Source organism: Tachyglossus aculeatus, chromosome 19 (assembly GCF_015852505.1).
Source record: "Tachyglossus aculeatus isolate mTacAcu1 chromosome 19, mTacAcu1.pri, whole genome shotgun sequence".
In the NCBI taxonomy this organism is placed as follows: domain Eukaryota; kingdom Metazoa; phylum Chordata; class Mammalia; order Monotremata; family Tachyglossidae; genus Tachyglossus; species Tachyglossus aculeatus.
In genome coordinates, this window is record NC_052084.1 from 39,361,762 (window position 1) to 39,389,464 (window position 27,703).

The 27,703-nt window shown below is 46.3% G+C and overlaps 1 protein-coding gene across 4 annotated transcripts in view; it reads left to right on the forward strand.

Annotated features, from left to right (window-relative positions):
* Nucleotides 1-27,703, forward strand: part of LOC119940764 (sine oculis binding protein homolog) — a 98,361-nt gene continuing 70,658 nt past the window's right edge. For all 4 annotated transcript variants that reach the window (XM_038761061.1, XM_038761062.1, XM_038761063.1 and 1 more), the window contains exons 1-3: nucleotides 1-624; nucleotides 18,286-18,424; nucleotides 20,745-20,930. In XM_038761061.1, coding sequence (XP_038616989.1) covers nucleotides 529-624; nucleotides 18,286-18,424; nucleotides 20,745-20,930 — 421 coding nt within the window. In that variant the 5' untranslated portion in view covers nucleotides 1-528. The remainder of the gene's footprint in view (nucleotides 625-18,285; nucleotides 18,425-20,744; nucleotides 20,931-27,703) is intronic.

A 27,703-nucleotide genomic window follows, 5' to 3' on the forward strand; every position in this document is an offset into this window, starting at 1 on the left:
CAGTAAGCGCTCAATAAATACGATTGATTGATGATCGATCGATTGATTGACTGTCCTCCGAGCCCCCTCCTCCCTGTGGTCACCCCGCCCCCGGCTGCTGGTGTAGGGGGCTGTGCTCTGGGACTGGCGCTCCCTCCCCTGCACACGGGCGCGCACACGCATATACACACGCGGGCGCGCGCGCACACACACAGAGGCACACGCAAGCACACACAGACACACACACACACACACACAGAGAGCGGCAGACACGCAGGCAGGCGGTTGCAGCTCCGTCGCCCCGCGTCCCCTGCCGCCCATGCAGACGGGCGGAAGATGGCTGACGACTCCACGGGGCGTCTAGTACGCAGCCGGGCGGCGCCGGCGGTAGCCACGGCGAAAGCGGCGGCATCCCCGAGATTCCCGGCGGCCCCGGACGTCTCCCGCCGCTAGAAGAGCCCCCGGTCCCGGCCCCTCGCCCCCTCCCCCCCCCCCGGCACCTCCACCGGCCGCAGCCATTTCATCTCCCCGGCAAAAAGACCCGAAAACATGGCAGAAATGGAGAAAGAAGGGAGACCTCCCGAAAATAAGAGGAGCAGGAAGCCCGCTCATCCCGTGAAGAGGGAGATCAACGAGGAGATGAAGGTATTTGGGCCAGGCGGTCGGTCCTTTATTTATTTTTTCCCTACGTCCCTTCGCTTGTCGCATGGAAATGTGTTTTTTTTTAACGGGGTCCCGCCGTCGGGCCCTGCCGGGGACGTGGATCATCAATCAATCAATCGTATTTATTGAGCGCTTACTGTGTGCAGAGCACTGTACTAAGCGCTTGGGAAGTACAAGTTGGCAACATAGAGAGGCAGTCCCTACCCAACAGTGGGCGGATGTGTCAGGCCCACCTCCGGGCCGAGGACGGAGCCCGCCGATTGCCCCCCGCGGGTTTGGCCTGCGAATCAATCAATCGATCGTATTTAATGATTGCTTACTGTGTGCAGAGCACTGTACTAAGCGCTTGGGAAGTACGAGTTGGCAACCTATAGAGACGGTCCCTACGCAACAGTGGGCTCACAGTCTAGAAGGGGGAGAGACAACGGCCCCGCGCTGTAGCCACGACGCTGCTAAAGCGGGGGGCGGGGGGCCCGGGGCACCGCGTAGTACCGTAACCCTGTTAAACCGGGGACCCGGATCCCCGTGCCGTAACGCTGGCACTGTACTAAGCACTGGGAAACTTCAATTCAGCAACAGAGAAAATCCCTAGCTAGCTCTCTTCCTCCCTTTAAAGCCCTACTGAGAGCTCACCTCCTCCAGGAGGCCTTTCCCCACAGCACCTATATATATATGTTTGTACATATTTATTACTCTATTTATTTATTTTACTTGTACGTATCTATTCTATTTATTTTATTTGGTTAGTATGTTTGGTTTTGTTCTCTGTCTCCCCCTTTTAGACTGTGAGCCCACTGTTGGGTAGGGACTGTCTCTGTATGTTGCCAACTTGGACTTCCCAAGCGCTTAGTACTGTGCTCTGCACACAGTAAGCGCTCAATAAATACGATTGATTGATTGATTGATTTCCAGACTGAGCCCCCTTTTTCCTCTCCTCCTCCCCATCCCCCCCGCCCTACCTCCTTCCCCTCCCCACAGCACTTGTATATATATTGGTACAGATTTATTACTCTATTTGACTTGTACATATTTACTATTCTATTTATTTTGTTAATGATGTGCCTCTAGCTATAATTCTATTTGTTCTGACGATTTTGACACCTGTCTAGGTGTTTTGTTTTGTTGTCTGTCTCCCCCTTCTAGACTGTGAGCCTGTTGTTGGGTAGGGACCGTCTCTATATGTTGCCGACTTGTACTTCCCAAGCGCTTAGTACAGTGCTCTGCACACAGTAAGCGCTCAATAAATACGATTGAATGAATGAATGAATAAAGCGGGGGGGCGGGGAGCCCCGTGCAATACCATAACGCTGCTAAAGCGGGGGGGGCCTTGAGCCCCATGCAGCAGCACCGTAACGCCGTCAAAGCCAGGGACAGCAGACTCACTCATTCAGTCGTATTTATTGAGCTCTTACTGTGTGCAGAGCACTGTACTAAGCGCTTGGGAAATACAAGTCGGTAACATACAGACGGTCCCTGCTCGCGCAACAACAGTGTTGCTAAAGCGGGGGGCCCGTTCGAAATCGATAACGCTGCTAATGCCGCGGGCCGGAGCCTCGCGTTATATCGATAATGTTGCTTAAAGCGGGGGACCCGGAGTACGAACGGGGGAGATGCCCTGGGCCGGTCCCGTTGATAAAAAAAAAATCTTTCCCGGGGAGCCCTCTCCCCCAAACCCTCCAAAGTTAGAGCTATGCCGTGGCGAAGCATCTCTCTGAAGCGCCTTCTCTTTCCTTTCTCCCTTTCATTTCGGCCCACCCTCCCTCCCTCCTCCTTTTTAAATAGCCAGCTGCAACTGCATAATTAAATTGTCAAAGTGAAATGTTATGGTCTGAACGGCACATAATTTCTGCACTATGCCCAGGAACCCTTCCTTCCCTCCATCTCTCCCATCCTTTTTTCTTTCCCCATCTGACTCTTCCCCACCCCTTTCTCTCCCTCCCCCATCCTCCCCCTTTACATGCTTGACTTCACAGTTAATCAAACCAGAGTAGGTTTTGCTGAAAGATAGCAGTCTGAGGGGGCTGTTTTTGACAGGAGTGTATCGTTGCGCGGTTGGGGGAGGGGGCGGGGGGCTCGGGGCCTCCAGTGTCTTGTCTGATGCAAAGAGCTGCAGGTCCAGCTGTGTTCTAGAGGTAGCACCATAGGTTGGCACTCCAGATGTTCAGATTTTTGCAATTGCACAAGAACAGAGCTCAAGACCTTTCTCTCTCTCTCTCTCTCTCTCTCTCTCTCTCTCTCTCTCTCTCTCTCCCTCTCTCTCTCTCTCTCTCTCCCCGTGAGGGTTGTACCTCGTAGCTGGACCGCAACGTATTCTGATGTTTTTCTCTCGCCTGCGCCGCTCTAAATTCCATCACAAATAAGTAACGGAACTTCAAGTCAAGCCTTCGGTGTCCTCTTGGCTTTTCTTTGGAACCAAAAAATGGTTTTAATTGATTATTCAGGTTGATCATTGTGCAATCTTTTATTCATCGGTTAATCAGTGGGATTTATTGTGCGTTTACTGTGCGCAGAACACCGTACTTAGTGCCTGCGGACATAGGCACTTTGCAATTCAAGAAGATATTTAAAAGTAAAAATGAATGAACCTGAAGCCCATCTATGAAAAGTTTTTTGGTATTTTGATTTTTTTTTATTGGAAAGGCTGCATCTACTTAGTTTTGCCTTGGGAATACAGCATCCAAATGTTACACGCACGTGCGGACACACACTTACACATACGCACACACTCTTTCCCCCCCTCTACACTCCTCCCTCTCTAGCACCTCAATGCCAGTGTGGGTATTCAAGTTCTGTTTGCCTCTGCCTCTATAGGAAGGACCTGGTGGTGGAAGGGTGAAGGGCAGTATTATTGGGGCAGATGTGAAAAAAAATGTTGCTTACTGAATGCGACGCACTATTCTAAGCGCTTGGTGTAGTTCTACAGAAGCCCAAGATACGTTCCCTGCCCACTAGGAGCTTGGACTGTAATGAAATAATGGCAGATTGCCTTGGAAATCAGCATCCCCTTTTCCAACTGAACTCTCCACTGATTCCAGTAATGGGCAGAGTTGTTTCTCTGAAAGATGAGTGGAAGTTGATAGTTTTTGGTGAGGCTTTCGGGATTCAGGCACGCGGCGGTCACTGTGGTTCCCTGCAATGCTCCTCCCTCCGGTTTAGCTTGATTTTTCCACTTCGTTTTATGTTGGAGAGAAGAACGTAGGGGATGGGAGCTGGGGAGGCCTGTCCCAATGTGCACTGCCCCTTTAAAGCATCACTTAATGTGATCTATATGGATTGCAGCTTTTAAGTTTCATAGGTTCTAGAATTACAAATTAACTAATTTTAATCAAAACATGTGAAATGTCATTCTGGCTGGGTATAAAGGCTGACTGTGCTGGATCCTCTGGTCTGCGTTGTTTACTTTGGCTTCAGGCACCCTCAGTGGCTTGGGAGATAGCTGTTCTTCTACAGTATAACAGATGTTTGTCTGAACTGCTGAGGAGGAAACAAAAACAACATTGTGTGAAGGGGAAAAATTACACAATTTTTAAACTAATGCTGTGGTATTGAGTGTTAGAATTAACCTTGGGACACAGGATTTCAACCTCTCCCCCCTCCCCGCCCCCTCCCCCCCCCCAATTCCTTCTCCTTTGTATCGCAGCTGGCAGCCTAGTTCCAGACCTCAGGCTGTCTCGATGGAGTCGCAATTGGACAAATAGTTGCAAGCGGCCCACCGCCCACTCGCCCATTTGCCAAGGGGGGTAGTGGGAAGTGTCCGTGTTGTCCTCTGGGTGGGAGTGGGAATGTGAGCTGTGGCCCCTGCTTCTAGACAGCGTACCTCCATCCGCCGGGAAATCCACTCTGTGGGGAGGTGGGGGGGTGACACAGACCCCCAATCTGCTATAGGCATCAACTGTAGGCCAGAAGTTTGCTTTTAAAATCAACTCGGCCGGCCAGCCAGCAGCCAGACAGACAGAAGGTGCAAGGGTTCTTTGCCCGCTCAGAGCCCCATTCTGCTTTTAATAAAAACCTGTAGTAGATTGACCCTTTCTTTCTCCCCTCCACCCCCTCATCAGCCCAGGAAGAGTGGAGTAACAGAACAAATTGGTTACACTGTATAAAATGTGTGCCACAAAATGTCATCGAGAACACAATGTGCCCTTGTGCAGTTTCATATCTGTGATGTCCGAGCAGCCTGACTGTGTTTCCCCTCACCCGAACTGCTTTCATGTGGACCAGTGTAAAATAAGCCTTGGTAAGTAATCACGGCAGAGCCGAAAGAAAGGAATGTATACAGCAATAGACGGCCTAAGCTGTAAAAACTGAAATCTGAGCAGCCACAATGGATCAGATATCAAGGCTTTAAGGTAGGGGAAATGAAAGAGGGAAAGACGAGAGAGGGAATGGAAAAGTCAGCTTGGAAAGTGAAGGATCAGGAGGAGGGCCCCCTCAGGGAAATTTGGCTCTGGATTAGGGAATTTTATCGTGGTGTACAGTGACCTACTCAGATTTCAGCCTGGGTTGGATCGAGTTGCTTCCCTTAGCGAGCAGAAAGAAAAAGCAGGGAGAGAGAGAGAGAGAGAGAGAGAGAGAGAGAGAGAGAGAGAGAGAGAGAGAGAGAGAGAGAGTGTGGTGTGTGTGCGCACGAAAGAGAGCAAGAGAGAGAGCGAGATTTTTTTTTCCACTTTCGGGTAATAAAAAGACCATTGGTACAAGTGTCTATTTTAAGTACCACAAATGCAAGACACTATGAATGAGCAATAAAATTACCTCATCACAGAGACTTCCTTCAGGATTTGCTGTTTGATACAGTTACATTCAGTGTTTACTCAAGAATGGTTAGAAAAGACAAACAGAATGTGAGATTTTCACATGACACCAGCAATGTCACATTCAACTCGGTTTAATATGGCTGAAAGCTAATGTTGGTGGTGGTTTCATTACACCAGCTATTGAGTTACATTTTTGATACCACTAGCTTAATGTAGATGAGAGTTGTAACATTTAAATTTGATCCATACAATTCTGTGTGCAAAAAATATGACTGCACAAACTTCTCTATGCTGTGGGTCAGTGAAAATATATTTAGATGGGTATTTTTAAATTTTGATTGTTAAAATATTTCTCTTCCCTCTTCCTCCTTTTTGGTTCCTTCTTATGAATTCAGTTTACTTTCCTGATGTCCACAATCTGTATCAATGTGCTTTGTTCATATAGTACTTAGAAATGAGGAACATTTTTTTACTTAGAAGACTTTGGAGTTATGGGGAGCTTAGGTTTCTCCAAGTGAATACTGTGAAGATAAGAAGTTTGTTAGGAAAGAGTAGTTTTGTTTTTGTAATCCAAGATGGGGTGTGCAATGGTAGAAAAATCAGATTCATTTAAGTATTGTTAGATTTTTGGCAGCTTAGTCAAGACAGTAGATGATGAAGACTAATGTGTATAGCGGTCTGTATCTACTGATGACACCACACACACACACACACACACACACACACACATGTTATTTATATATGTAGGTAATATAACCCCTGGAACACACATTTTAATCCATACTTGCCTTTGTCCCCCAACTGTCAAACAAAGTACCGATCCCAGGAACGCTAGCTCTGATGTGTCAGCTTTTTCATCCTGGTTACTCTTGGAAGAAATTAGAGTGATTAGATAAAGCCCTCTAACCTGGCAACTCTCCTAAACTAACACTAATTTATGCATTTACTTATGTTTAGCTTCTTTATCCACCGCAAGTCTGCCGATTCATCTCTGTTAAACTATCAGTGGACTCCTTCCTGGAGTCTGAAGAGTTTGCCTTCTATAAATATTCTCGAGAAGTAATTTGTACCTACAATTGGGCGTCACTCCTCATGCCTAAAGCCTAAGGCAGGTCCATCTGTTAGAGCTTGGTAGAACACTCACTCATCACAAGATTCTTTTGGTTTAGGATTTTAATGGTCCTCATTTTGCCTTCAAAAAGACCCGTATATCAGAATGGAGAAGCGTGGAAGCAGGCATCAGGGGGACTCAACTGAATATCTTGATTGCTACAAACACAAGCAGACTCTGAAAAACCAAACTACCCATCTCATTGCCAAAATAGGCGAGCTCAGAGGCCAGCCTATGCTGAGGGTCTTGGGTACTCCTCCCTTGTCTGGGGGTAGCTGACTGACCCAGTGCTCTGGGGGTGGGGGCACTGCCCCTTCCTCCTCCTCGATCCCCCCTCCATCAGCCCATGCTGAGCTGCTTACCCATGCAAGCAAGGGGCAGGAGAGGCCGACATCAGGCAGAAACCTTGTGTGCCATGGGCTGGAGCGGCTCTGTGGCAGAGGTGGGTGGAGGTACTCCGGACAAACTCTCCTACTCCCAGAGGGAGTCACCACGCCAGTCAGTCGCTCTGGGCCCCGGCCGAGGATGCACCCGTTGCTGTGGCGATGGAACCGGGGCTGCCTACTTGTGGCTTGAAGCCTCACTCTGGGCTGAGCACTCCCTGGGTCCGAGAGGCAGGGAGGTGGAGGGAAGAAACACTCCACATCCTTCAAAATCTGAAATAAACATTTGAAGTGAAGAAAATGAGTCGGGCAGGCTCCCTCCCTTCTGCGTTTCCTGTCTTGACGCTTGCCAAGTGTGGCTTTGGGAGCCAGGGCTGCTCCCTCTGCATGAGAGACGCCCAGAAGAGGGAACGTGGCTTCTCCAAAGAGGGGAGAGAGGAAAAACAAGCTTGGAAACTGGCCAAGCTTTCCCCGGGAAGAGGAATTGACCCCCAGGAAAGAAGGCAAGGCCAACATAGTCTAACGAAACGTAGCCACCATCGAGATTCTGATGGTGGCTGGGACTCTCAAGCGGGAAAAATAGAAAGGGGTCACAGTAAACCAAAATGTAAGCCTGAGAGTTTTCCCTTTAGAAAGGGAAATCGACTACATTTCCAGGTTTCAACGAATGAGATTTTGAAAGTTTTTACTAAAAGACCCAGGGTGTTTTCAGGGAGTGAAGGAATAAATAAGCTATCCTGTTTCAGACTGCTAAATAAAACTACACCAAGAAAATTGAGATTAAGGAAAGGAAACCCCAAGGCTGCCTGAAACCCTGATGAACATATATTTTAGGATCTGAAGATGAACAGATATTAATATCTCTTATATAACTAAGGTCTGTGAGTCCTACACTAGTTTAAAGGCAGTGGCCTTGGCAAGGTGAGGGATAATAGGTAGCAAATTGGCCACATTTCTGGTCAGTTCAACCATGGAGAGGGTACCTGGCCCCTTTTCTGGGCAGTTTGGCCTTGGCGATAAGAGCCTGGTTGCTCTTTTCTCTCGCCCCCTCAGTACTGGCAGGAGGCAGAACTCTGAGGTCTCAGAATCTGCAAGACCCTTTTAGGGGCCCCCAGAGGTACCTACAGAACCTCAAAGCTTGGGGCAATGTCATCCTTTATATGTTACCGCCACATCCGCAGGAATGAGAGTCTGCCCCAGGCTCCAAGTGGAGATTTCAGCATCCACCCCACATCCAACCATAAAGAGGGTGCAGTATTTCTTCCTTAGCTACCATTTGCTGTGATCATTCCAAAGAATTTCCCCTGACCACCTACTCCTGTAGTCTGAAGCCACTTCCCCTGGCACGTGAGGATTCAAAGTGAAGGCCAGTGGGAAATACTAGGATGAGGATGGTGGTCCTCCAAGGGACCATTCGGTGCCGTTCAGTACTCTGCAGAGGATGTCCCTCCCTCTCCTTCCCCCTTCCCCTTTCTACAGAGGAGAGGTGACCACCCCTATTAGGTGAGGTGTTAAGAAAATTCAAATAGAAAAACAGTAGGATTTTGCTTCCTCTGTTTAAGCCATGTTTATTTACTTCAGACCGTCTTCTAAGAAGAACTCTGAACTGAGCATGGCTTGTTTTGTCAATGTCGAGAGAGGTTGCAGGGGCCAGGGCCAGGCTGGCCCTAGGCTTGAAAGTGAGCAGAAATTCTGGACTCCGACCCGGTTCATTTCCTGACTCATTCTGAAACCTTGGACGTCGCTTCACTGCTTCTCCATCCAACTTGTTGTCTCCGATGATAAGAGTGAGGGTACAAGCAGTGAGGGTTCATGGTAGACCAGTGGAAGCGTGGACACTTGATTTGCATTTTGCTTTTTATACATATTTTATTGTCTTTAATTGTACCAGATTGGAAATGTAATCGGTGGAACAATGTGTTCTTTGTGTGTACCTGCTGATTTGAGATGAGGGCCCTCTGGGAGTCCTGCACTGAAGCCCATAATCTTTTCTGAACTCTGGGTTCAGGGTTGCGAGGTGCTCCCTCGTGTGCTGTCCCCACCCGTGGTGCCTGATAGAAACTTTTGGTCACAGAACCATGCAGGGAGTCAGTCAGTCAATCATACTTATTGAGCGCTTACTGTGTGCAAAGAACTGTAACTAAGCACTTTGGAGGGTACAGTGTAACAGACACAGTCCCTGCCTTCAATGAGCTTACACTCTAGAGGTGGAGACATACATTAATAAAAATAAATGAAATTATGGATATGGTCATAAGTGCTGTGGGGCTGGGAGGGGGAATGAATAAAGGGAGCAAGTCAGGGCGACGCAGAAGGGAGTTGAAGAGGAAAAGACAGCTTAGTCAGGGCAGACATCTTGGAGGAGATGTGCCACCAATAAAGCTTTGAAGCGGGGGAGAGTAATCTTCTATCAGATATGGAAAGGGAGAGTGTTCCAGGCCAGAGGCATGACATGGGCAAGAGGTTGGTGGTGAGATAGATGAGACGGAGGTACAGCGAGAAGGTTGGCATTAGAGGAATGAAGTATTTGGGCTGAACTGTAGTAGGAGGGTAGTGAGCTGAGGTAGGAGGGGGCAACGTGATTAAGTGCTTGAAAACCGAATGTAAGTTTCTTTACAAAGATTGTATCCTGTATCCTTTATTCACCCCACTCTCAGCCCCACATCACTTATGTACCTATCTGTAATATATTTATAGTGATGTCTCCCCTTCTAGATTGTAAGCTCCTTGTGGGCAGGGAACAGGTCTACCATCTCTGTTATATTGTACTCTCCCAAGCACTTAGTACAATGCTCTACACACAGTGAGCACTCAATAAATGCCACCAATTGATGGACTGACTTACTGTCAAGAGGCCTAGCTTATAGCATTCCTTTCATGGCACAGAATCTTGGCTGGAAGTGATCTCATGAGATTTGTTAGTCAATCAATCCATCAGTAGTAGTTCTGACTGAGTGACTACTGTGTGCAGAGGATTGTACTAAGCACTTGGGAGAGTGCCCTGGAGTTAGAAGACACAGCCCCTCCCCTCCAGGCCCTGCCTCCATCTGACTATCCAGGGCAGATCAGATGCTTTCCTTAAAGATGTCCAGTAAAGCTGTTTCCATGAACTCTTTTTGAATCCTGGGTCAGTTTTTAATCAGCTCCTCTGTCTGGGGAGAGGTCTTCCTTGAGTTAAGCCAAAGTCTTACCAGCCGCCACAGAAGCCAATTTCCTCTCCCTGCTCTCGTCTGCCCTACATGTATGGGACTAACCCTGGAGCAATTAGAACCAGCACATAATAATAATAATAATAATGGCATTTATTAAGTGCTTACTATGTGCAAAACACTTTTCTAAGTGCTGGGGAGGTTACAAGATGATCAGGTTGCCCCACAGGGGGCTCACAATCTTCATCCCCATTTTACAGATGAGGTAACTGACGCACAGAGAAGTTAAGTGACTTGCCCAAAGTCACACAGCTGACAATTGGCGGAGCCAGGATTTGAACCCATGACCTCTGACTCCAAAGCCCGTGCTCTTTTCCACTGAGCCACGCTGCTTCTCGATAGATCATTATGTAGTTTATCTATATGGCAAACCAATAACTGGTCTTTGAAAGGGCATGAGGGCTGGAGGCGGTACAGAGGAAGACTACCTAGATGATCAAGATATTGGAGAATCTTCCACCTGAGAAGAGGCCGAGAAGATTAGTAGTCTTTGGCTTGGAAAGACAAAGGTTGACAAGGGGCACAACTGAAGTTTACAAATTAGGAAGTGGCTGAATAGGGCCAACTCGATATCATTGTTTCCTGTATTCCTCAACACCAGGCATGGAAGCATCTGCTAAACAGTAATAATAATAATAATAATTGTGGTATTTATAAAGTGCTTACTGTGTGTCAGTCACTGTAGTAAACACTGGGATGGGTACGAACAAATTGGGTTGAACATGGTCCTTGTCCCATGTGGGGTTCACAGTCTCAAACCCCATTTTGCAGATGAGGTAACAGGCACAGAGACGTGAAGTGATTTTCCCAAGGTCACACAGCATACAAGAAGACAAGTGGATTAGAACGGTTGAAGGCAAGTGGGTTTGAAACAAATGAAAAGACACACTTCTTTACCTAGTGTGTGGGAAACTTGGGGGTGGGGCTTCATCACCATGGGCAGTCATACAGGCTGATGACTGCAAACAGATTGAGATTTTTAGATAAATTCATGGCAAAGGTAGCTTTAACAGCTTGTCAAAAGGAAAGTTAGGGATGCTTCATCACGTTTCCCTAATCATTAAGATGGTTGTTCAGAAAGACTCTCCCAGTTTTCGCAGTAGTATCTCAAGAGGATTTCTCTTAACCAGCTCTCAAAACCTAACCCATTCACCTGCACTTCTGACTCTATCCCTTATACCTACCCTATCCCTTTTACCTTATAAAAATGCCTTCCCCCACACCCTGAGTACCACCTTCAATCATTCACTTTCCAATGGCTTCTTTCTTGCTGCTTTCAAACATGCTAATGTCTCCTCTATGCTAAAAGAAACCCCCTCCCTTGAACCCATGGCTCCTTCCAGGTATCATCCCATCTCCTGCCTACAATTTCTCTCCAAATTCCCTGAACGAATTGTCTACACATGCTGTCTCCACTTCCTCTCTTTCAATTCTCTTGACCCTCTCCAATCTGGCTTCTGCCCCCTTCTCTGAAACTGCCCTCCATAAGGTTACTAATGACCTTCTTGCCAAATCCAGTGGTTTCTACTCCATCACACCTCTTAGAGATCTTCCCCAACTAAGCCCTCGTTTTCTCTACTTCTCTCTTCTGGGTCACCTATGCACTTATATCTGCACACTTTAAACACTTGATAGTCACCCCACGCTCAGCCCCGCAGCACTTCTGTACAGAGATGTAATTAATTTTGATTAATATCTGTCCTCCTTTTAGACTGCAAGATCCTTGTGGGTAGGGAACATGTCTACCAACTCTCTTGTAATGTACTTTCCCAGGTGCTTAGTATAATGCTCTAAACACAGTAGGTACTCAATAAATACCATTGATTGATTTAGAGTAAGTAGCAACTATAGAAAATGTTGCATACGTACAGCGTGTGTGCATGCTACTGCACATGTGCATACTACAGCAAGCCCAATTTTGGAAGGGAATGGACTTCTGCAAAATGTGTGGGGCGCAGTGATATGTAGCACAAATTGTTGTTTCTCTTGAATTAAATTTTGCTTCCAAAACTTGGTTTCTGCTCTACTGTGGAAGATTTTCTAGAAAAATAAAACTGGGGAGCTGAGAGGTGGAGGAGAGCATTTTTGTCATGTCAGGCATCTGATCACATCCTGCCAGCTGTTCCATCACGATACTTCACAGATCTACTCTTCCCTCATCACCTTAGGGCCCCTGCCCACCTTCTCCTCACTCCCCCAGCCGGATTACTTCACCATCCTCCTGACCACTTTTCCTGCCCTGCCTTGGCTCTGTCTGAAAACACCATTCCGAACACATCATTCCCCTTCTCAACAATTTCAGTGACTCTTTATTTCTCTCTGCATTAAATAGAAGCTCCTGGTCATTGGCTTCAAGGGTCCCCTCTGCCTGCTGTGCCCTTTTTTTTTTTAGTGATATTTGTTACATGCTTACTGTGTGCCAGACAGTGTACTCTTCCCTGTCTGCTCTTTCAGCTCTCTGCAACCCCAGAGTATGCTCTTTGCTCTGCCCAAATTAACCCCCTTGCTGTCCCACCACCCATTGTCTGACCCACTATACACCACCTCCAGTAATAATAATAATAATGATAGCATTTATTAAGCACTTACTATGTGCAAAGCACTGTTCTAAGCGCTGGGGAGGTTACCAGGTGATCAGGTTGTCCCACGGGGGGCTCACAGCCCTAATCCCCATTTTACAGATGAGGTAACTGAGGCACAGAGAAGTTAAGTGACTTTCCTAAAGTCACACAGGTGGCAATTGGTAGAGCCTGGATTTGGACCCATGACCTCTGACTCCAAAGCCCGTGATCTTTCCACTGAGCCACGCTGCTTGACTCCCGGGCCTGTGCTCTATCCACCAGGCCACAGTGCTTCTCTGTACGATGGATCTGTCTTTGAGCTTTGGGGTAGACTAACCAGTACTCCAGATTTTCGCTCTTGTTGCTGTTTGTGAAACACTTATCCAAACCCTTCTTAATAATAATTGTGGTATTTCTTATGTGCCAACACTGTACTAAACCCCGGAGCCAAAGTAAGGGAGAATAGTTATTGAATCCCCATTTTTACAGAGCAGGAAACTGAGGCCCAGATAAACGAGTGACTTGCCCAAGGGATTAGAACCTAGGTCTTGACTCCTAGACCGAGGCTCTTTCCACCAGGCCACATGGCTTCTTTAATCCAACGCCTTCTTGCCTGAACCATCTCCCACACAATGTGGAGACTTCAGTCTCATCCCCTCAGAGGGAAAAGAACTAACCTTCTCAGGGTCTCCTTGGGCAGACATTGCTCCATCCGCCGTACATCCTGGTTGCCCTTCTGGAGAGTCATCTGGATCCTCTGGTCATGTCATCCATCAGTCACCCATAGTGACCCACCCACCCAGCTGGTGTAGCACAGTGTGTGCCAGGTTGACACTGAGCTTGAAATGTTGGCTGGCAGACTGGCTGGCTGGATGTTGGGTGTTTGGTGGTCAGCTTCTTGTGGGCAGGGAATGTTTCTTGTGCTTCTTTTGCACTCTTCCCGAGCCCAACCGGTGAATGCTCAATAAAGACCATTGAATGGATGAATGAACGAATGAATGGCTGTTTCTGCTACCCCAGCTGTGGTCCAAAGCCAAGAAATTGCTGGAAGCATGGTGCACTCAGGTCATGGCTCAGACTTCCCAGGGCCCTGCCATGGAGCCACATTTTGGGCATTCTAGTTTCAGGTAGCCAAATTACACTTTTAAAATGACTTCATAAATGACCACTTCAAATATGGGCCTTCAAAGTTCCTTCGACTAATGGAAAGATTGTTTTTTTATTGTAGTTTTTACAGTTAATTCCAGGACTTCCACTGTATCCTCTCACTGAGGGATCCACTCAGGAGTAGTAAAGCACACAGCATTAGGTCCTGTTGTCCAAATTCACAGGCTTCTGTCTAGGGACCATCAGTTAGACTTTGCTGTGTGATGGCAGGAAACGGAATTTTTGCGATGGAACCAATCAGGCTAAAAGTTGAGTTTCTTCGGAGCTATCAAAATGTGTGTTGGCAGTTGGTTTAGGGTTACCTTTTACTTTTAGGATACTCCTGGAAGCCCAAAATGCAATTTCAGAAACCAGTGATGTCACAAAAAAGGAGGGTTTCGGCCATGAACTTCTGTGTTGTTTAGATTGGATTGCATACCTGTGTGGTAAAATGTACATCCATTTTTGGAAAATCTCTTGGCATTGTTGGGGTTTCAGGAAAATGCAAAAAGAAGGTTTTCCAGGTTGGGACTTGTTCTACTTCCTGATGGTATGCAATAATTAAGAAATGATTTCTTTTGAGATTATTTGATCTGAGAGGATTACAGGTAAGAAACCACATTCATTCATTCAATTGTATTTATTGAGCGCTTACTGTGTGCAGAGCACTGTACTAAAAGCTAGGGAAGTAAAAGTTGGCAACATATAGAGAAGGCCCCTACCCAGCAATGGGCTCACAGTCTATAAGGGGGAGACAAAGCCCTACTGAAAGCTCACCTCCTCCAGGAAGCCTTCCCAGACTGAGCCCCCTCCTTCCTCTCCCCATCCCCCCGGTCTGACCTCCTTCCCCTCCCCACAGCACCTGTATATATGTTTGTACAGATTTATTATCCTATTTTACTTGTACATATTCACTATTCTATTGATTTTATTCTGTTAATATATTTTGTTTTGTTGTCTGTCTCCCCCTTCTAGACTGTGAGCCCGCTGTTGGGTAGGGACCATCTCTATATGTTGCCAACTTGTACTTCCCAAGCGCTTAGTACAGTGCTCTGCACCCAGTAAGCGCTCAATAAATACAATTGAATGAATGAATGAATAAGACAGACAACAAAACAAAACATGTGAACAGGTGTCAAGTCATCAGAATAAATAGAAGTAAAGCTAGATGCACATCATTAACAAAATAAAATAAATAGAATGGTAAATGTGTACAAGTAAAATAAATAGAGTAATAAATCTGTACAAACATATATACAGGTGCTGTGGGGAGGGGAAGGAGGTAGGGCGGGATGGATGGGGAGGGGGAGAGGAAGGAGGGGGCTCAGTCTGGGAAGGCCTCCTGGAGGAGGTGAGCTCTCAGTAGGGCTTTGAAGGGAGGAAGAGAGCTAGCTTGGCGGATGTGCGGAGGGAGGGCATTCCAGGCCAGGGGGAGGACGTGGGCTGGGGGTTGACGGCAGGACAGGCGAGAACGAGGCACAGTGAGGAGGTTAGCGGCAGAGGAGCGGAGGGTGCGGGCTGAGCTGTAGAAGGAAAGAAGGGTGGTGAGGTAGGAGGGGGCGAGGTGATGGAGAGCCTTGAAGCCGAGAGTGAGAAGTTTTTGCCTGATGTGTAGGTTAACTGGTAGCCACTGGAGATTTTTGAGGAGGGGAGTAACATGCCCAGAGTGTTTCTGCACAAAGTTGTTCCAGTCAGCAGCGTGAAGTATAGACTGAAGTGGGGAGAGACAGGAGGATGGGAGATCAGAGAGGAGGCTGATGCAGTAATCCAGTCGGGATAGGATGAGATTGAACGAGCAGGGTAGCGGTTTGGATGGAAAGGAAAGGGCAGATTTTGGCGACGTTGCGGAGGTGAGACCGGCGGGTTTTGGTGACGGATTGGACGTGATGGGTGAACGAGAGAGCAGAGTCGAGGAGGACACCAAGGTTGCGGGCTTGTGAGATGGGAAAGTCAGGGAGAGGGCAGGGTTTGGGAGGGAAGATAAGGAATTCAGTCTTGGACATATTGAGCATCTGAGTCAGAAGTCTGTTCTAATTTAAATTAATCTTACAGTCCCTCTAAATGGTAAACTCCTTGTGGACAGGGAACATGTCTACCACCTCTTTGATTTTTGTCTTTTCCTAAGCGTTTAGTACCATGCTGTGCATATAGTAAGTGCTGAATAAATACCATTGATTGATCTGTGACACAAAACTGTGATTAACTGTTTTCAGAAAATATTTCATTCTGAGGCTGTAGTTATGAACATTTTTGCAGAATCAATCAATCAATGGCATTTATTAAGTGCTTACTGTGTGCAGAGCACTGACCTAAGCACTTGGAAGAGTACAGTACAACAGAGTGTGGGAAACGTTCCTTGCCACTAGAAGCTTACTGTCTAGAGGGCAGAGAGACATTAAATTAAATGATGGATATATACAGAAGTGCTGTGGTGCTGAGGGTGGGGTGACTATCAAGTGCTTAAAAGGTATAGATTTAAATGTATAGGTGACCCGGAAGGGAGAGGGAGTAGGGGAAATGAGGACATGGGGAAGGTCTCGTGAAGGAGATAATAATAATAATAATCATGATGGTATTTGTTAAGCACTTACTATGTGCCAAGCACTGTCTTAAGCACTGGGGTAGATACAAAGTAATCATGTTGCCCCACATGGGGCTCACATCTTAATCCCCATTTTACAGATGAGGTAGCTGAGGCGCAGAGAAGTTAAGTGGCTTGCCCAAGGTCACACAGCAGACTGGTGGAGGCGGGATTAGAACCCAGGTCCTCTGACTCCCAAGCCCGGGCTCTTTCCACTAAGCCATGCTGCTTCTCATGATGTGATGTGATTTTAATAAAGCTTTGAAGGTGGGCAGAGTGATGGTGGGTTCGATATGAAGAGGGAGGGAGTTCCAGGTCAGAGGGAGGATGTGGACAAGGGGTCGGAGGTGGGACACATGAGATAATAGTAACAATAGTAATTATAATAATATGAAGTTATTATTATAATTATGGTATTTGTTAAGCGCTTACTATGTTCCAGGCACACTACTAAATGCTGGAGCGGATAGAAGCAAATGAGGTTGGACACAGTCCCTGTCCCACACAGGGCTCACAGTCTTAACCCCCATTTTACAGATGATGAAACTGAGGCACAGAGAAGCGACTTGCCCAAGTCCACACAGCAGACAAGTGGCAGAGCCGGTATTAGAACCCATGACCTTCTGACTGCCAGGCCTGTGCTCTATCCAGTATGCCATGCTGCTTCCCATACACCATCCTGCTTCCAGTGAGCAAGCTGGTGCTAGAAGAGCAAAGCAGGGAGGCTGGGTTGTAGTAGGAAATAAGCAAGGTAAGGTAGGTGGGGGAGATTTGACTGAGTGCTGTAAAGCCAATGATAAGGAGTTTGTTTGTTTAATGCGGAAGTGGATGGGCAACTACTGGAGGTTCTTTGGGGAAACATGGACTAAATTTTTTTTATAAAGGTAAAGGCTCTCCATCACCTCGCCCCCTCCTACCTCACCTCCCTTCTTTCCTTCTACAGCCCAGCCCACACCCTTCGCTCCTCTGCCGCTAATCTCCTCACCGTGCCTCGTTCTCGCCTGTCCCGCTGTCGACCTCCGGCCCACGTCATCCCCCTGGCCTGGAATGCCCTCCCTCCGCACATCCGCCAAGCTAGCTCTCCTTCTCCCTTCAAGGCCCTACTGAGAGCTCACCTCCTCCAGGAGGCCTTCCCAGACTGAGCCCCCTCCTTCCTCTCCCCCTCCTCTCCCTCCCCATCGCCCCTGCCTTACCTCCTTCCCCTCCCCACAGCACCTGTATATATGTATATATGTTTGTATGTATTTATTACTCTATTTTATTTGTACGTATATATTCTATTTATTTTATTTTGTTAATATGTTTTGTTTTGTTCTCTGTCTCCCCCTTCTAGACTGTAAGCCCACTGTTGGGTAGGGACCGTCTCTATATGTTGCCAACTTGTACTTCTCAAGTGCTTAGTACAGTGCTCTGCACACAGGAAGCACTCAATAAATACGATTGAATGAATGAATGAATGAAATAATGGGCAGCAGTGAAATAAGGACCAGTGTGGGGTGAGACCGGAGGCAGGGAGGTCAGTGAGGAGGCTGATGCAGTAGCCAAGGCGAAATAGGATATGTGCTTGGATTAGCATATAGCAATTTGGATAGAGAGGAAAGAGCAGATTTTAGCAATGTGAATATATACTAAAATAGGATTGACTTCCTACTCATGAGAAAACACAATGAACATCCTTATTTTGCCTTATTTTCCTTAAATTGTAAATGTCTGCGATAATTGCCTATGTCACTGTGCGATGTAGTGCGTTTTGGTTTTGGTGCGTGACTTGAAGAATGAACGTTAGTCTGGAGGAGATGGGAAAAATCTGGCAGCTCCTGGCCCAGTGCAAATAGAATTCAATTGCTGCATTCACCTCTCCTTTGCAAACAATTGTTGAGGAAGCAATTCTTCTCTTACAGAACTTTGCAGAAAACACTATGAATGAGCTCCTTGGCTGGTATGGCTATGATAAGGTTGAGCTGAAAGATGGCGAAGATATCGAATTCAGGAACTACCCTGCGGATGGGGAGAGCCGACAGCACATTTCTGTTCTCAAAGGTAAAAATGACTTTTAAGGTTCCGTTGTTCAGGCCGGAAGGGTCGGCTGTTTCAGCCTGCTACAAGGTGGCAGCAGAGAATACTAGTAATCACTGTGGAACTTGGTCAGTGCTTACTCTATGCCAAGCACTGTGCTAAGCGCTGGATCATATCCAAGATAAACAGATTGGAGACAGTCTGTGTCCAGTGTGGGACTCCCAGTCTTAGGAACCTGCTTGCCCTGGCATCTGGCAAAACTGGCCTGGCCAGAAGAATCCAAGAATCCAGTGGAAAGCAAATGGGAAAATTCTGTCGGGTGCCAACAACAGCAACATTGCCAGAGGCCCAGGGATCGGGAGCACTACTTTGGGGGGGCTTCCCGTTAAAACCTTACCTGAGATAAAAGTGCCCCTCCCTTGGGCCAACATAGATGATTGAGGTTTTGAATTCAGTGAATAACTGGACTTGAATCCTCATCAGATTTGCACGTGAGGGGCATGGCGTACTTCTGTTGGAGTGATGGACCTGATTGTCTTGTATGTACCCCAGCGCTTGGTACAATGCTTGCCACAGAGGAAGCACTTAACAAATACCACATTGATTATTATTTGGCTTGGGTGGGAGCTGGAAGAGGAAGGCATGGTGGGAATCGGAGCCAACTATGACCAGCATGCTCAGATCTTTCCAGAGCAGGTAAAACCTCGTTCCCATTTCAAAATTCTGCCTTCTCCCCCAGCAGCTCGCTCCTCTCCTCTGACCCTTCAACCTTTCCTGCTGGCAAGGAATGGGAAAAGGAGAGCAGTGCGGCAGGTTAAGGGAGTGGCAAGCCCCCCATGACACGTGTTCCTCCGAGTCAAGATCAGAAGGGAAATAGGACAGCTGTGCCTGAAAGATGGTTTCCCAGCTGGCTCTGCTGAGGACTCAGAGCAGGGATCCCACTGGAGCGGGGTCTTTACGGGATGACTCTGACTGCAGGTTAGGCCTGGGGCTGAACACCAGGCTGAGAGCAGGCAGATCATGGATTGGGTATCCGCCCTGTCCAGTTGGGGTCAACCTAAGCCACCTGAGCCCTTTAACCCGATGGCATTAGAGATCGTTCGAGTAGTGTTTACCTTTCACCCAGAGCCTCACCCAAGAGGTCGGCTGGCTCCTCAGCACTACCCCCATCTTCAAGACCATGCATTTCCCTCTTCTGTGGCTCACTGAAGCTGTCTCCGGCGACTGGTACTTGGCGTTGAATTCACATGCTGAGGAGTGGTGTATGCTGTGCTACCGTGACAGCACAGTCTGTTCCCTGCTAAACAAGAAAGGCGAGGCAAGTCACCTTCCTTACTGCACTGAAGAGTCTGCATCCCCAGGCCCTAGGTTTTTGCTTTGTTTTGTTGTTGGTTTTTTAATAGTATTTGTTATGCGCTTATTGTGTGTCAAACACTGTTCTAAGCACTGGGGTAGATACAAGCAGATTAGGTTAGACACGGTCCCCGTCCTAAGTGGGGCTCCTAGTCTAAGAGAGAGAACAAGAAAACTGAGGCATAGAGCAGTTAAGTGACTTGCCCAAGGTCACACAGCAAGCATTTAGCAGAGCCAGCGTTACAACCCAGGCCCTCTGACTCCTAGGCCAGTGATCTTTCCACTAGACCATGCTGGTTCTCTAGGTAACGCTCTTTGCGGTGGTGAGGGAGGACAGAAGCATGCTCTAGTTTGTTCTTTGTTGTTTGCACTTAGTACAATGCTGTGCACACAGTAAGCACTCACTATATTCCATTGATGGATTGATTTGAGGATAATTCTTTTCTGGGGAGGATTCAATTAAATCCAGTATTGGGTTCCTTTGTTTTTTCCTTCATTTCAAAATGACACCCATACTCAGACAGGCTTTGATAAACTTATCTTGCTAAACTCCCATGAACACTTATAATCTTTCTTCATTTTTTTCTGGATCATTTTTACCTTCGCTACCAAAAAGTTTGTATGGAAACAGAGCGTTTTTCTTTCCAGTCATCCAATTCCCCCTCCTCAGTTCATTCAGTCGGGACACTGTCCAACACTCAAAACTCCCCAATTCATCTCCATGGGGACAGCCAGGAGGCCAGAGGAATCAGATGATGCCATCGGTGAATGAACATATTTTCATTGATAACTCTCGAATGATGAGGATGGATGGGGTCAGAGAAGTTTTATTGTCTTCATTTCAAAAGTTGGCTAGAATATGCATGTTGAGGAGGAAAATATTATTTTTACTCTCCACTCTTTCCTCTTTGGAAAAACAATCACAAGGAAATTTCTTGGTCTCTCCAAGTCATATTTCGGCCATGCTGGATCTATCTTTTTTCTTTTACAGAAAATTCTTTGCCAAAACCCAAATTACCTGAGGACAGTGTAATTTCACCCTTCAATATAAACCCAAGCTACTCGGGTCTTGCCACAGGAAATGGACTTTCTGACTCACCAGCAGGGTCAAAGGATCATGGGAATGTGCCCATTATTGTTCCGTTAATTCCACCACCTTTCATAAAGCCACCAGCAGGTAAATCGTTCCATGTGTTTAAAAATTATGATTCATAGAATGTTGTTCTAACAGTGCTGTCTCATGACTAATTCTTAAATGCTCAATTTAACTATGTACAAGATTGCATTGTTGATACTTAGGGCAAGACTGATCAGGGTAAGTCTGTTTGGGAAGTGTAGTTGGCATTATTTTCAGCAAAACTCTGAATCCCTGAAAACCTCAGCTCAGCATGCTGCCTAGGCTGGCACTCTGTGGAATTTTCTGTCTCTCGTGAAGTGGCTTTGAAAAAGATAAAGAATTCAAGCGACAGTTTCCATAGAGCAAGGAGGCTTTGAGATTGAGCGGGAAGAAAGAGATGAATTTTTGAGGGGGGCTGTGTCTAGCGACCCTAACAGTGGAGTTGCAGAAATGTCTCTTGAGAAGGGGACTAGCTTTGTTTTTCACCCTGGGTCCTCTCTGGTGGATCAAATGACCATCTCTTCTCTCTCATCAGGCCACTGATTTTGTTTTATGTCCAGTGTGCCTTCTGGATTCTTCCTCTACCGTAGAGGTGCAGTCTCCTCTGGACTAATGTTCTTACTTTTCCATTTTTAGAAAACTCTTGGAGAGTGCCAGGTGATGGCATTTAGCTCTTGTTAGAACGTGCCTGGAGATTGCTTAGAATTGCACCCTAATTTCCCAGGATGCTGGGAAATTAAGTGAGAAAAGCATATTGGAGGAGGTAGGATTTGAATTTGGAGAAACCTGTGGCCTATCTGATGTGGGGAGAGAGTTCCAAGCCAGGGGAACAGAGTGAGCAAGGGAATGGAGGTGGAAGAGTTGAGAACGAGATATAGCTAGAGGGTTGGTCTGGTAGGAAAGAAGACAGCGAGTTGAGAAATAGCTGGTGAAAAGATCAATTGGGTAAGGCGGGGCAAGGTGGTGGACAGCTTCAGAACCGAGGGTGTGACAATAATAATAATTGTGGTATTTGTAAAGAGCTTACTATGTGCCAGCACTGTACTAAGCGCTGAGGTGGATACAAGGAAATTGGGCTGGTTACAGTCCCTGTCCCACATGGGGCTCACGGTCTTAACCCACATTTTACAGATGAGGCCATTGAGGCCCAGAGAAGTGAAGTGACTTGGCCAAGGTCACACAGCAGACAAGGGCCAGAGCTGGGATTAGAACCCACGTCCTTCTGACTCTACTAGGCCACCCTGCTTCTTGAGCCGATTGTGAGGAATAAATACATTTTGGGGGTGGTAATGGGGTGCCCACATGAAGAAAGAAGTTGCTATTGCCAGGGTCCTGGTGAGTGGCTTTTGGGTTCGAAATCATGCTGCGTAAGGGGATTGTACCTCCCCACCAGAGGGGCCCCTGGCTTGGGCAGCCCGGGTCCACAGGGATGCCTGAGATTTAGAGCTCAGCGAGATTCCGTTTTCTCCATTCCCTTCCGACCAGTGGCACTTGGGGCTGTGGGGAAGGACTAATCATCTCTGGGACATGAAGGCAGGTGCTCAGCGCACCGCCCCCCATGGCTAAGGCAATGTTCAGCCTGAGGCTAGTCACTCAAGCATCAAGTCTGTTTTGGCCATACAAGTTCGTGCCCATCTCTGGGGTCCTCGCCCCTTTCCTCTGCCCAGGGCCTTGACCTGGCCTCCAGTATGGGCTTTGTGACATCCCAGTCATTTCTATGGTAATGGGTCGGTTATCCTAAGGATAACAGGCTTGATTCGTGCAGCCTATTTTCAGGGAGTGAAGTCAGTGAAATTTGTGCCTGAGGAAAGATTGAGACTGTCATCTTTAAAATCCAGCAAATGGATGGACTGAGATATAAACCAGTGCTTCTATAAATAATGATTGTGGGGAAGCTCTTCTCTCATACATAAGTATGCTTTTCTCTTCCCACCATCTAACCAGGTGTGAGGTAGCATAGAAATCTTCTTTCTGTTTTTCCAATCAGAATCCAATCAACTTGTATAAAGGACAGTCCATTTTAGAATGACAAGTCTCATTTATTCATCTTTTTAGGAAAATGTATTCAAATAAATATCCCAAGACAATTCTTCAACTGCCTGATTTGATTATCTTGTATCTATTCCGGTGCTTAGCACTAAGTAAGCATTTAATAAAAAGCATAATTATTAGCCAGTGCCATGATTATTACTTGTCACAATGTAATCTTTCCAGTGGATTTGGAGTTTTCCTGCCATAAAGTTAAATGATAGGTCCGACAGGCATCCCACAGTTCCTCTGAACATCCTGCAGCCACTGTCAGACACAGCTCTCTGGGTTGGGTGGTCATTGGTCTGGCCCATGACTGGACGATCAGAAACTGTACACTGGACTGTGCGTTCATTAGTCCAACTCACAACCGGTACTTCCATTCTTCCAGGCTAACTGCAATAAGGCATTGATTTTCCCTTCCTTGAAGTTTATGTGTATTAAATGAAGAGCACCTTCTGTCTACATGGTTTAGGGACTTACCTTTGGAAAGGCAAGAAATTTGGTCCCATGAGCTCAGTTTTGTCATAATTATGTCGTTAATCTCTGCAGAAAACCTGGAATGTTGAGGAGGACGGGACAGGAATGCTTTCCCTTGAAATTTTCCCTGAATATTCCTGCAAAAACCTACTTCAAGTTGTCTAGGAGTCGTGTTTGTGGCTCATATCTTCAGCCAGCTTGGTCAGAGGCCCCAGGGGTTTACACTGAAGGAGTCAGGTAGGGTTGCGTGCTAGGGATGAGAATCAAGCCATTAAGATCAGTTTACTGTCTAGGATTAAAAAGTCACATTTTTTGTGTAAACGTGAACATTACCCAGCAGTTAAAATGAGTTAGTTTCACAGCGCTCCCTAAATTCATTTTTTTGCTCCTAGACATAGATGTAAGCTTGATTGAAAAAAAAAAACAAAAAAAAACCAACCCAAGTCTTGTGACTTGTATAACTAAGAGTTGCAGGAGCAAGCACTCGGGAACTATTAGTTAGACAAAAAACCAGAAACGTTCACCCAGGACTGAGCAGGAGGCAGATCCACGGCCGAATCGCCTGGAGCGTCAGGCTTCTTTGCATTGTATCTACCATAGTGCATGGCACATAGTAAGCACTTAACGAATACCACAGTTATTGTTACTATTAGCTAGGGAGCGCTCTGCTCCGTGGGATTGCCGGCTCTGACGAGGAGCTGTCCAGAGAGCTCTGTGGGAGCCAGAGTTTGCTCTGCAGCACTGCCATTACTCCTCTTATGGTCCAACATCCTTAGAGGTTGCAGGAGAAAGATGAGTTCCAAACAACCCCTGGGAAAGCATAGCATTTACTCACTTGGATATTTTAGCATTCATTTAAATGTCTAATCTTATATATGTAATCATTAATTAAAATTGCTTTAGGTAAATGAGATTTGATGACTTAGTAAATGTTCCTGATGTGCCAGATATATTTTCCCAAAAATGTATTTGCCCAGTGGGAGCAGAGTGAGAATTGTATGCCCTGGAGGTATGGGAGAAAACACATTTGAAACAGTAACAGAAACAAATGAAACAGTGGCAAAAAACAAATGAAATCGAACCCCCCAAATCCTGTTTCAAAGATGGACTATTGAGCTACTGTAACGCTTCCTTGCCCCAAAGAGGCAATGAACGGCCTATCCGGAAGACATGGTGGAGGGAAGAAAGCTTATCTCTTTTATTGCAACCAGACATTTTTGAAAGATAATCCAAACAGCAGAGGGAACTCTGGCCTGAAGATGGGAGAAACTGGAGGCCGTGACATCAGTGTGGAAGCTGATGTAGTAGTCAGGCAGAGAGATGACAAGTGCCTGATTGCAGTGGGCTGGCTGCACTCCAAGACCCCTGCTGTTAGAGAGCATGCCTTGTTTTACTTTAAATCTGGCTTGTAGATCGTAATGTGCTGGTCAACAAATCCGGAGGTGGCTTCAGTAGTAGGTCTGGGCTTCCCAGCTTTAAGGAAGACAGCAGGTCTTTATTTCACTTGGACTTTGTCTTCCTTCTCTGCCTGCCAGTGTCCTCAAAGACACGCTGCCTTTCTTGATTTAGTAGGCTTTCATTGTCTACCGTTGTATCATTGGACGGTGTACAGTCAAGTAGCAGATTGCAGATTGCAGTTACTGCATTGCCGCTGGAAAATGACCCGTGATCCCTTGTATATCTTCCTGCATGATAGGGTGCAAGCTGAGCCCAGAAGATATCCATCTCAGAAGTAGGGATGATATTTGTAACTGGTTGAGCTGGAAGGATTTACCAAAAGACTGGAACCATAATCTTACACATCTTTGTCTAAACCTGCATAAAGTAGATAAAAGAAAGTGGAGACTGTTACACCCACTTTTCTGAATTGGTAATGTGTAATTTTCTTGGAAATAGTTGTCAAAAACATTTGACTCCCAGAAATTTGAATTAATCTATAAAATTTGCATTGGCTCCAACAACCCATACAAGTGTCAAATATAGCGCGTACAAACATCTCCTGCCAAGCTTCATTCTCCTTCTGCTCCCTCTCCCACTTCCTCTCCCTTTCTTGTTCCTACTGCCTCCCGCTCTTCAATTCCCATCAGAGCCAGGAGAGGAGATGGAGAAGAGGGCAGAGAAATAGGTCTCCATCTCTTGTTTGACCCAAGGTTGGCACTGGGCCACTGCTTACTTTCTCAGTTATCAACCAGTTGAGAGTACCATAAAAGTAGTAGATCCAATCTCTGCCTTCAGGGAGCTTACAGTCTAGCTGGGGAAACAGACAGTATAATAAATTACAGGTAGGCAGAAGCAACAGAGTCCATTAGTGTGCATTAGTGTTATGGAGTGGGATGTGCAGAGGGTGCGTGCCCAAGTGCTTAGTGCTTAGGTGACATGGAAGTGCTAAAGTGGCAGGAGGAAATAGGGTGGACGGATGGAACTTGTATCCTCTGAGAAGGAGATTCCCCAATTTCCCTCAAGAATGCTTTTTAGACCAGCCCAATGTGGTCTTCCCATCATATTTCCCTGCCAAATAAACAAAAATGCAATTCTGATTTCATATCAGAGTAATTAGCCTATGTTTCTTCTTTTTTGGCTTGAAATGGGGAAATTTTCTTTAGCTGTTTCTCACTGGCCTGGAAAAAGTGCCCCAAACATTCTGCCTAATTAAGAGCTACAGAGGCGAAACAAACTTGTGCTGATTAATTGAATACTCTTAAGCAAGTTCTAGTCTGATGCATATTTATTTGTTATTATACGATCATTTTGTCTTGTTACCAAAAACTGGTCTCCTTTGGGAGCAGGATTTAATATAGCAAACAGTATGTCTGTTGTGTTGTTGTTGGATTTTGTTTTGTTTTACGTGGTGTTTAAGGGCACTGTACTAATAAGCATTGGGGTAGATACAAGCTAATCAGATTGGATACAACCCATGTCCCCTACAAAGGGCTCACAGTGTTAGGCCCCATTTTACAGATGAGGTAACTGAGGCCCAGAGAAGTTAAGTGACTTTCCCAAGGTCACACAGCAGACACATGGCAGTGCCGGGATTAGAACCTGGGTCCTTCAGTTCCTTTTGTTGTTTTTTGGAAATGAATGCCCAGGTGAAACTTGGGAGGAAATATTCCCTCAGCCCTCCCTGCCCAGGGGCGAGGGCCAGCCGAATTGTCCTTGAGACACAGATTCCCTTGGCTACCTAATGGCCATCAGGTGAGTGTGCTTTGGGGGGTGGGCAGCCTCTTTGAGACTGAAATTGAGCTCCAGGAAAATCAGGAGGATTTAGTGGCTTGTTTTCGTTACCAGAACTAACGGTGACCATTAATCACAGCTACTCTCGTCCTTCACCAACAGTAGTGAGTCAGAAATATTAATTTTTAAAGTTGTGTCAAGCACTGGGATAAATGAGACTGAAAATGCATTCTTGAGTTTTTGGAATAAATTTTCTCAGCAGGCTCTTTTGACATCAGTAATTGATAATCGTATGACAGAAGATGAAGAAGGGGATAAATACATTTTCCAAGTTGTTGCTTTTATGAAATTGAATTTGAGGAAAAATAAATGGGAATGATGTCTTATTTAAGCATGGAAGATATCCTCTTCTCTTCTCAGAAGTTTCCAATTGCTTTAAAGAGCACAAATTACACGGTTCCTTTGGTCCTATTTTACCATATTGCTATTTGATAATGCAGCTGATTTGATATGATGCCTATTTCCTTAATGGTATATCTACTTTAAATGAGCCTGGCCTCTCTCAGTCACTGGGCTTCTTGTAAAAGAGCCATGTCGCTGAAGAGAATGATGGGTTAGGTGGGTCCAGTGGTGGGAAGTGGTGATTATGGGGTGGAGGATGAAGAGGAGATGGGGATATTGTTGGAGCCCGACTCTCTGGCTTTTATTTGCTGGTCACACCTTGGAGCCCAATGGGCTTAGCCTTGGGTCTGTATGGCTTTCCCCAGTTTTCCATACTTTCTCTTCTGCCATGTTGGTTTGCTCGCAGCCAAGGAAACGGGTTAAAGAATGTTTTACCTGGCCTCAAGCTCTGGGCTGGGGTTTGGGGGCCATCCGAGACAGTCTGCTCTTCCCTGAGTGTCGATGTCAAGGAATCTCAGCCCTCCACATTCCATTTCTTCCTTTCGGTTTTTCCGGGTATTGCCGACAGACTGTGTGAGTGAATTTTGGTGGCAACGGACGACCCTTTGGCTCAGAAATTTGGGATTGGAAATGTGCTTAACCCAGTGGGATAAGAGGTAAAAATGTACTCAGGATTCATTTTAGTTTGTTTAGTTTCAAGAATGAAAAATATTTCTCTAATCAGAATCAGATTTTCTTCACCTAATATTTTA